Source organism: Trichechus manatus, unplaced genomic scaffold (genome assembly GCF_000243295.1).
Source record: "Trichechus manatus latirostris isolate Lorelei unplaced genomic scaffold, TriManLat1.0 scaffold00199, whole genome shotgun sequence".
Classification (NCBI taxonomy): domain Eukaryota; kingdom Metazoa; phylum Chordata; class Mammalia; order Sirenia; family Trichechidae; genus Trichechus; species Trichechus manatus.
The window spans coordinates 3,071,073-3,082,217 of NW_004444135.1; the positions used below are offsets into that span (position 1 = coordinate 3,071,073).

Below are 11,145 nucleotides of genomic sequence, written 5' to 3' on the forward strand. Positions count from 1 at the left end.
GTCTCAGGCAGACCATTAAGTCTGGTCTTCTTACTAGAATTTGAGTTCTGCATCCCATCGTTCTACTGCTCCATCAGGGACCCTCTGTTGTGTTCCCTGTCAGGATGTTCATTGGTGGTAGCCGGGCACCATCTAGTTCTTCTGGTCTCAGGCTGATGAAGTCTCTGGTTTATGTGGCCCACTCTGTCTCTTGGGCTGATACTTTCCTTGTGTTCTTGGTGTTCTTCGTTCTCCTTTACTCCCCTATTTTTAATTTATGAGATAACCTTGTTAATATCTCTTACTGACTTTCTTGTATTTCTGTATTAGTTTTTCCAGAAGGGAGGAGTAAAGGAAGCCCTTAATGAACGAGAACTCTTCAATGCTGTTTCAGGCTTAAACATCTCAGCGGATAATGAAGCTGATTTCTTAGCTGAGGTAAGTATTGTACAGCCATTTTTACCTTCCTGGTAATGGGGAACTGGATAGAGTAGATAGCTGAAACACAGAGCTCATTTTATCCTCTCTTCCCTTCAAAAACAAAATTAATGAGGTTTTTCTTTTCTTGAGATGTTTTTGGTCCTTTCCAGGCTTAAAACTTAAGATAAACATGGCAAAACTCTTCAAGGAGCTCACAATTTGGTTAAGATGGACAAATAACACATTTCCAGTATACTCTTATTTTCCCTATCTTGTGACTGAGAAAGTTGGCAGGTAAACACTCTGGGTGACACAAAAACAGTGACACATGGTCCCTGCCCTTACCTGAACATAGGTTAGAAGTGGTTATCCTGGGAAAGACCTAGTCATTACAATGTTGGATTTACAGAGCCATAAAAGAATCCTTCTCCAGAGAAGCTCTCATAAAATTGAACAAAAACTAAAAATTAAAATAGCAGCTAATTAATCCCAATATTATACCAAGCAGCTTCAGGGAACGATCATATAGAATATAGACTGTTGTAAAACTTCCAACTATGACTTGAGTTTGACCAAGCTAAGGCCAGAGAAGGAACAGGAAGGTGGTAAATCCAACACAGTACACTTGCTTAGTAAATTGATGTTACTGTTGTTGAGTGAACATTGGAGTTCCTCCCTTTTTCCCTCTTCCCTGAAGGCTTTGTACAGTTCATAGTTAAACATATCTGATTCCAGTTGCTAACTTGATAAAAATACTATATATATTGACCCTGGTAATATAATCAAACCAATAACATACATGGACATGTGAGGAGTAGACATACACCCACATACACTGTAACTCTAATTCAAGGTCGGCCATCATTAGGAATGTCCTAGTGTTTAGGAGAGTAGAAATAACAGGCTCAATCTGAAGTATAGTTTCTGTAAAGTAGCATTTTGACGAATGTATTAATTTTACAGATAGAAGCTTTAGAGAAGATGAACGAAGATCATGTTCAGAAGAATGGAAGGAAGGCTGCTTCATTTTTGAAAGATGATGGAGGTCCACCAGTACTACATAATGAATAACACCAGTACCCGCTGCCTTTAATTGTTAACACAGTGGTGATTGTCAGCTGCCAATGGCGATGAAGTTATGGGTGACTCGAAATACCAAAAAAGGAAACATGAGGAGTGTACAATGGTGCTTCTGTGTTTTTTTTCTTGTAACCCATGTGGCAGATGTGTGGAAATCTTAGCTCAGCATTGAGACGATAGTATGTCACTACCTCTCATCTTATGAATAGGATAATATAATTCCTTAACAGCTAAAGGTTATCTACCTGAAATATGCCTGATTTTACATGATTCATCATACGGAATGTTTTCATGAGAATTTTTAAAACTTAGTTAATATTTCCCAATATGGGAGGAAAGGACGGATGTGTTTACAGGGGAGGGTTTTATCACAACATATTTGCTTTTTTTCACCTCCCTGTTTTGTGTTGCATCTTTACTTGAATATTTTATTGACCTAAAATTAGCCCTTCTCAATTCTTTTTCCAGACTATGACCATGATTCTAAAGGAAAATTTCTTCTCTTTAGTGGGTGTTATAAATGGAAATTTGGTTTCACAATGGCTGATGGAAATAGACATAAGCAATATACTTTTTATTGGAACATCATGAAAACGAACTGAAGGCTACTTTTTCCATACTTACATCCAAGAAAAGGCATCGTAAGTTTCTGAAAAAGATAAATATAGAAGAACATATTAACTATCAAAAACAAATTTTTTTTTAAATTTAACTTTCACCTTTTCTACATTTAGGTAAAATGATTAGGATATAACTCATGGTGTAGCTGCTTTACATTTATAATGAAAATACGAATTATTTGGAAGGACAGAATATAAGACTTAACCGTGTTTGACACATTTTAATGAAGTTAATGAAACAGAGTTCAGTTTACATTTCACTCAAACTATGTACTTACTGATTTTGAGAGAAACATGGCAAGCAAATTAGAAATATTAAATAATCAAATGGGGAAAATTATATTTAAAGCAACTCGGGTGCCAGATTAACCAACTAATTTGAATTATCTGACCTTTTAATAGCTTCTGGTACTGACTGGACTCCGCTTCTAAGAAAAAAGCAAGCGCTGTTCTTTTCTCCTTGGTTTGTTAGGTGGAAGTTTATAAACTACAATATAATGATTCCTCATGTTACCACTAAAGACCCAGCCTTTCTGTCTGATAGTAGTAAAAAAACCTAAACATCTTAACATTTTAAAATGCCAAATATGTTCTTTCTAGAAAAATATTTATTTTTGTTTCTGTTGTATAGTTTTTAACTGCATTTCAGAGAAGCATGATTGGGGTAGATATTCATTACATTTCTGAAATGTTTACTACTCTGAAACAAAGATGAAGTGGCTGGAGATTATTGACAGAAATTTTCAGAGAGCTATCCAATTTTTAAAACCTTTACCATTTAAATTTTGTTTTGTTTTCTAACATATTCTGTTTGACAAAGAGCAGCAAACCATTGCTGTGTGGCATTCTTGGAGTGTGCTGTGGACATGCTTTTAAAAAAATTAAAAATGAAGAGATCATTTTAAGAATTGGTTCTTTTGTGTGTTTTCTTCCTGTTTCTTATGAAGTCCTGGTACAAGGTCATTCTCTGCATAAAATTAAGCAGTACTGTTTTAAGAGCTTTTTTTCCCTTAAATTCTCATATTTAGATTTCACTCTCAAATGGGCTACTTCACATTACAGATAGGTTTTTCCTCTCTTACAGATCTGAGAGTAAATTATTCACGTAGTGGAAAATGTTGGTTTGTTAAATACAAATGGAAAATACATAAAATATGGGAATAGGGATATGCTGTCTCACTTTAATGAAAGTGGATATATGATGAGCTATACCATAAGTTATCAAAACAAGGATGACTGTACTTAGAGAATTTTTATTTCAACAGGATAATTCACTGCCAGTTCCTTTTTATAAAAAAAATTGTTTTCTTCTAACAAAAGTAAGACATGCTTATTTGATTTTAAATACTACAAAAATTTAGAAATCTTAAAGTCCCTTGTAGTCCAGAACCCCCATTCATAGTGTGGGTGGCATATATCCCTGGAAATTTTTTTTTCCCTAGGCATGTATTACATTATTCCCTTTTTTACAAATCTTTGAACAAAAAGTGGGATCAAGTAAGGCAGCTGATGGTGAAATGTTGAGCATGGTAGACTCTCTTAAGACGAAGGAGAGGGAGGAGCCTCCAAGACGTGTTAGAGGGAGTATATTGTTGTTTTGCTGCTCATTTAGGCTCTGGGCATGAGAAGAGATTATTGTTTGTACCTTCTGAAATTCCAGTTTTCCAGCACTTCAGAAACTGAGGGGGAAAAAGCTCATTTGATTGCATTTTCAAACTTCAGTAGTTACATTTTTGAATATATATATATTTCTATTGGATTTTTGTAGGGTTTACGTAAAAATCAAAGAATAATTGAAGTTTTCAAAGTTTTTTTATACTTGGAGACATTAGTTTACTAATTGGAAAGCCTCGTGTTTTTATTCTTTGATTTCCAATTTGTTTCCTAGTTCATATTATAAGGTTACATTTGGGAACAGCATTATTTCACTGTCCTAGGCCTTTCAGATTTCACCTAAACATAGCTAGCTTTTTGAGGAGTTAAGATCAAATGTAATAGTAAAAATAATAATAAACCTATTACATGTTAAAGAACATTTTTATGTGAAAAAACTATTTTTTCCAAAACTTCAGTGAGGAAGGTGGCATTGTTTGACATTTTTGCAAATCTCTTTAATGATAAACTTAATAGAAGACAGCTGAATTCTCATATCTGCTTCCATATTTAATCTGTTACGGTATATTATTTTACTTGAAGTATATGAGGAAAATCTGGATTGTCTTTAAATGACTTAAATGTAAAATTTCTCAGTGTTAATTTTTAATATGGTAAATACTAATAGACACAGTTCGCATAAATAAAAGCTCGCTGGAATCCTCAATGTTTTTTGAAAGTGAAAGTGAGGCAAAGAAGTTTGAGAAGTGCTGCTGTAATAGGTACAGGCGTGAGAATGTACTTAAAAGAAAGCAACTAGGATTGGGCTGAAAACCATGGTGTACATGCGGCTTGGCCGAAGAATCTGAATGTGCTTCGTGTGGAAAAGACTCAGGACCTGATGGCTAGCTTCTAAAAGGGAAAAGAAGTATCGATGATACCTGCTCATTTAAAACTTCAGACAGTGCCACAGGTAGAAAAAGGAAACAAATCACCCACAGGATAAGGCAACCACCGCCACCATTATTTTCTATGGACACATATTCCTGCAGATAGAAGATTGTCAAGAAACATGAATTCAAACAAAGTGAAAGAAAAAGCAGGTTGGAAAGCAGTGATATGTCATCAATATCTGCCAATAAATATAGTTACTCATTTTTAAATGGCTCATTTTTATAGACATTATTCATGTTCATTTTAAAACCTAAAAAGGATTTAGAAAGTTCAAAGAAGAAAGTAAAAGTCACCTGAAAACCTGCCAAGCAGCAAGAACCACTATATAAATTTTGGTAAATACTCTTCCAGATGTCTGTCATACAGTGTGCAAAAGAATAAAAACAAGACATAAAATGACAACAAAAAACTTCCTGAAAAGTGCTGTATTTAGGTCTTGGAAACTCAGAAGCAGTTTTTAGCTACTGCAGGAGGAAAACAAGCATGTAAAGCTGCTTATCTTAAACACCAGAAGTTAACACTGGTAGGTAGCTTATGGTAGGCCCATAGTAAAATAAGAAAGAAGAAAAACTGGTGAATTACTGCTGATTCACCAACACCAAGGGGCAGTCAGGGCAGCGCCATCACCCTGGGGGGCAAAAATGGTTAAGTGCTCAGCTACTAACTGAAAAGTTGACAGTTTGAACATACCCATAGTGCCTGAGAAGAATGGCCTGGCAATCTGCTTTCGATATGGAGCACAGTTGTACTCTGAAACGTGGTCTCCATGAGTCAGAATTGACTGGATGGCAGCTGGTACGCTCAGTTCACCTCCTCCTAGGTAAGAGTCTCTTCAGGGCCCCAACGGAAAGCCTGGTGTTTTCAGCAGGCTCTGAAGGCCACTTTTTACTGCCAGCCCTAAATGTGTCTAAAAAACATTTTGCTCAGCTTCCCAGCTTCTTATCTTCGCCTTTCTGCTCAGCATCTCAGCCTCTCAGCTTCTGAGCCAGCACTTTCGAATCACCAAGTGTCAGACCCACCTCTCTGCGTCTGCCTTCTCCCCAGGCCCTGGTTTCTCAAGTTCTAGCAGCCTTGGGAGCTCTCCAGTGCCTTCGTGAAAGTTCAAGAGCTCCTGCTTCTTCATCACCTTGCTAATACCGGATATTAAATTTCTACCCTTTGCCAATCTGATAGGTGAAAAAATTTCATCATGTTAACGGTGTTTATTTCACTGTTGTTGTTAGGTGCTGTCATAGCAACCCTATAGGACGGAGTAGAACTGCCCCATAGAGTTTCGAAGGAACAGCCCGGGGATTTGAACTGCTGACCTTTTGGTTAGCAGCCAAGCTCTTAACCACTATACCACCAGGGCTCCTTTATTTAATTAGTGAGGTTAAACATTTCTTAACGTGCCTTGGCCATTTGTGTATCTTTTCTTGTGATGTCTGTTCAGATTCATGGTCCATTTTTATTTGGGGTTGTTCATTTAACTTGTTGTTCATGACTTGTTTGTTCTGCAGGAGATTTTTCTATATTTAGGCTAGTAAACAGTTGTACGACACTACAGATATTTATATTGCACTGTTACAGATATTTTTTCTCAGTTTGTTGTTCCGTCTTTTAACTTAGTCATGTAGACACTTCAGACAGCACAGAACAGCTTTAAGAGCACAGGCTCGGGTTCAGATTGTCTGAGTTTGAATCCTGGCTCCACCACTCACCAGCTATGTGATCGTGAGCAACTTACTTAAACTTTGTGAGTCTCAGTTTCCTTATCTGTTAAATGAGCATAAAGTAGTACCTACCTCTCAGGGTTAAAAAAGTATATAAAGCACTTAGAACAGTAGTAAGTGCAATATGTTGTTGTGGTCGGCCCCTGACTCGTGGTGGCCCCATACACAATGGGCTCAAATCATTGTGATCCATAAAGTTTTCATTGGCTGATTTTTTTTGGGGAAATAGATTGCCAGGCCTTTCTTCCTAGTCTGTTTTAGTTCAGCTCCACTGAAACCTGTTCAGCAACTTAGCAACATACGACAGATGGGTGGCGGCTGTGCTTGAGGTACATTGGTGGGAATCGAACCCAGATCTTCCTTATGGAAGGTGAGAATTCTGCCACTGAACTACCACTGCCCCCTCTAAGTGCTATATAAGTGCTTGCTAGTTTACTGTTGCTGTTCCTATACAGATACTTTTAATTTTTATGTACTCCTGTCCATCATTCTTTTCCTTAATGGTTTTTGGTTTGGGTGTCATATTAATAGTAAGGCTCAATGTTTCCATAGGTGCATGCCAAGTGGTGGCAATAAGTCATTTATTGAATGCTAATTATGTATATTATGCCATTTTCACATATTATCTCACTTAATTCTTAAATAGGTTTCCCTATTTCACTGAGAAGAAACAAAGGTATAAAGAGTTATTCGCATCTATTCAGTGACAGGGCTGGGATTCAAATCCAGGTCTCAATGACTCAAAATCTAGTTTCTTAACCTTATTTACCATATACTGCCACAGAGCTACCTGCAGTGGACATGTAGCACAAACCTTTATTTTAAACTTCATGATCTTAGAAAATTAAGCTTTAGGATAACATTGACGGATGCTCAACATCATTAGTCATTAGGGAAATGCAAATCAAAACCATGAGATACCACTTCAAACCCACTAAGATGTCTATTATAAAAGAAGGAAAATAACCAGTGTTGGTGAGGAAGTAGAGAAATTAGAACATACATCCATTGCTGGTGGGAATGTAGAATGGTGCAGCCATTTGGTGGTTCCTCAAAAAGTTAAACATGGAATTACCAAATGACCCAACAATGCTACTTCTAGGTATACACCCAGAAGAACTGGAAGCAGGGATTTTACTTCACCAGAGTCACAGGCTGGGTGAGAGGCCTACGGGTCCTTTGGTGGGTGGAAAACTAGATTTTTAGAAAATGTTTGCTTAAATTACCTTCAGAACAACTAAATGTAATTATAAGGACAACGTTTTGAGATTTTTAATGAACCACTTTAAAAATGCCACTTTTTATTTCCAATAAAAGTAACTTGTAAATATTAATAACATTTGGATTGTTCAGATTTGTATAATGAACTTTCATTTTTCTCTGAAGATCAAGAGCAGTGAAAAACGTGTGAGCGATGAAAAGAGACTGAAACAGCCGTCTAGCTTTGCGTCCGTTGTTTGATTTACTATTTAAAGAAACAGAGAAACTACCTGTTACGTAAATAACCGCAATGAGGAAGGAAGCACCTGCCAAAGTAACAAAGGAGAAGCCAACAGATAAAGCCTCTTGATAACAGATACCATATCAGGCCAGATCTGGTGTGTACGCAAACATGATAACAAGAAAATTCTCACCTAATTCTACTTTTGATCTGTCACTTATGGTGCCTCCCAAGCTGGTATTGTTGTTAGTTGCCAACTCATGGCAACCTCATGTACAAGAGAACAAAACATTACCCAGTCCTGCGCCGCCTTCACAATCATTGATATGCTTGAGTACATTGTTGCGGCTGTTGTGTATTTTGAGTACCTTCCAACCTAAGAGGAGCCCTAGTGGCACAGTGGTTAAAGCGCTTGGCTGCTAACTGAAAGGCTGGGCCGTTCGAACCCACCAGCCACTCCCTAGGAGAAAGATGTGGCAGTCTTCTTCTGTAAAGATTTACAGCCTTGGAAACCTGATGGGGCAGTTCTACTCTGTCCTACAGGGTCGCTATCAGTTGGAATCAACTCAATGGCAGTGGGTTTGGTTTTGGTTGGTTCCAACATAGGGGTCTCATCTTCCAGCACTATATCAGACAGTATTCTACTGTGATCCATAAGGTTTTTATTGGCTAGTTTTCAGATGTAGATCACCAGGCTTTTCTTCCTAGTCTTTGTCTGGAAGCTCTGCTAAATCCTGTCTACCATGAGTGACCCTGCTGGTATCTGAAATACTGGTGGCATAGCTTCCAGCATCGTAGCAACACATAAACCATCACAGTAGGATAAACTGACAGATGGGTGGTGGAAGCTAGTATTAGGCACCTAAAAATTTGAGTCCTGGTAACATTTGAAGCCCTGGTGGTGCAGTGGTTAAGAGCTCAGGCTGATAACCGAAAGGTCAGCAGTTAGAATCCACCAGCCACTCCCTGGAAACCCTATGGGGCAGTTCTACTCCACCCTATAGGGTCACTAGGAGTCGGAATCAACTTGACGGCAATGGGTTTGATTTTTTTTTTTTTTTTTTTTGGTAATGTTTGATCCATTTGTTGTTGCTTTATTTTTTAAAGGGCTATTTTCAAAGTCTTGATGTTTACCAATAAAAAAATAATTTTTTTGAGTTTAGGAAGAATAGTGAATCTTATATGGACATGGGGAAATTAATCAAACAGACTGTCTTTCATGTTGAACTACATGGAAAAAAATAAGTTTGCAACTGAAAGAGATAGATCCTAGTCCTGGATCCTCAACATCCCTTCAACCCTCTGGATTCCACGTGGGCCTGTGGTGGCTTCACAGATGTTTCAGTATCTCTTGGGCTAACAAACACTTGTAAGATAAGTGTTTCAGGGCCTCTCACCACGGCCAGGCAGATCTCAAGGCTACCTGCAGACCCAAGGCAAGCTGCACAAGAAATCCAGCCTGGCTCTTTGTTAGGAGGGAAGAAAAAGGGGGTGGGGGTGGGGGTGGGTACAAAATCAATTGAGTCTAATTCTCTGGGAAGAGGGATGAGATGCCCACTGTCAAAAGGAGGCAACTGCCTTTTCTGTTAAGCATGGTGTGCACGAACACACACACATGCACACACACAATGAACTGCACGGATGCTTCCCGGTGGGTCGTGTTCAAAATACACTCTTCTGTGGAGTAGCTTGGGTTCCCTTGGGAGCCTCCTCAATCTCCCAACTTCGATTTTCAATTGATGACTATCCTTATTTGGGCATGAGGGTGGTGGGAGAGGGGGAAGTGTCAAGGCTGACTCCAGCTGCTAGACTTGTACAACTGGATAGACAGAGGAGCCCTTGGAGAGAAGCTTGGTGGAGAAGATCATGATTAGAGATGTTGGATTTCCGGTGCTTTGAGAATCCAAGTGGAGATAACAAGCTGGCAATGAGATATAAGAACCGAGAGACTGTGATACAAATGACGCTGCTCCTCACCTCAAGGAGCTTAGAGTACAGAGAGGGAGACGTGTTTTCATCAAGTCATTACAAAAATAAATGTCAGTCAAGTTTCACAAGAATGACGGAAGGAGTAAGAGGTACTGAATGCTACTGGAAGTCATGAATGTAGTGACATGGAGGTCCCTGGGGACCCTGATGAGGGCTGTTTTGTTTGCAGAGTGATGGGGCTGCAGCCAGGATGGGATGGGTCAAGGAGGAGGAAATGGAGTATCAACAACTCTGAAGATAAGTGTGGCTGTGAAGGAGAGGAGGAGTGATAGCTGGAGAGGCTGTGTGTCTCAGGGAAGTTCTATTTTGGTTTGTTTCGAGATGGATGAGATGAGCAAATTGAAGGACTATTTTTCTAGGAGCCAGGATTTGAGGAGAGGTGGAATATACATGAGAGAAAGGGTGTTATGGATTAAATTGTGTCCCCCAAAATATGTGTTGGAATCCTAACCCCTATACCTGTTCAGAAATAGGGAAAATAGAATTGAAGCTGGATAAGGAGGGAAGGGGAAAAAGGAGAGGGTGGATACACCAAGGGAGAGAGGACAGCACCATGGACTGATGTTGAAGAAAGGTCACAGGGGAGCAAGCTGGAGGGATGGCAGGGTGTGGCTAGAAAGCAGGGTGCTTCAGTTAATGATTCCAGTGTGGGGTGTGTGGCCCTGGGAGGTTGAGGTGGAGGCAGAATGCAGGAGTGTGTCATTGGAAGGGGACAGTGATGGGGCTGAGAGGCCAGCGTGTGGGATAGGTCCCCCCACATGGATGCTGCCAGGTGACAGCAGGGCTTGGGGAGAAGGATCCATTACCCCAGTTACTAGATGATGAGAGAGACAAGGACAGGGAGGAAGTGTTATGGTATTACCAAGTGGTATGAGCCTTACAGCCATGAATTGGAATCAATTCCATGGCAATTAACATGAGCCTTAGGAGCAGGTTGTTTTTGTCATACCATAGAAAGAAAGGAATCTCTCATCTTCTAATCCTAAATCTCCCAGCTTCCTTCTTCCCTGTGGTTACAGTTAAAGTCAGTCGCTGTACAAGTTTGCTGGGTCCCATCCTCTTCCACCTCTCTCGGTTATCCCTTCTCTGCATTTTCAATCTTTACCTCTCTTTGGAGTTATGTAGATTCTTGGGCTCCACCTCAGACATAAGTGACTCTTAGAACAGCTTTGCTCTATCTTTCCACCTCTGCCCTCTCCCCTCCCCCTCAATCTCTTTATTCCCCTCAGAGACAAGCTTCTCCAGTCAGCCTGTTTGTTCACTGGCTGTCACTTCCCCTTCTCACTTTTAACTGTCTCCAGTGTGGCTTGTCTCTGCCCCTTCAGTTATGGTGTCCCATGGAAGCACCAGGGTCTTC

At 39.5% G+C, this 11,145-nt stretch overlaps 1 protein-coding gene across 4 annotated transcripts in view; it reads left to right on the forward strand.

Annotated features, from left to right (window-relative positions):
- Positions 1-2,987, forward strand: part of RIOK3 (RIO kinase 3) — a 29,282-nt gene extending 26,295 nt beyond the window's left edge. For all 4 annotated transcript variants that reach the window (XM_023742058.1, XM_023742061.1, XM_023742059.1 and 1 more), the window contains 3 exons: positions 310-417; positions 1,363-1,585; positions 1,948-2,987. In XM_023742058.1, coding sequence (XP_023597826.1) covers positions 310-417; positions 1,363-1,470 — 216 coding nt within the window. In that variant the 3' untranslated portion in view covers positions 1,471-1,585; positions 1,948-2,987. The remainder of the gene's footprint in view (positions 1-309; positions 418-1,362; positions 1,586-1,947) is intronic.
- Positions 2,988-11,145: the final 8,158 nt, after the last annotated feature.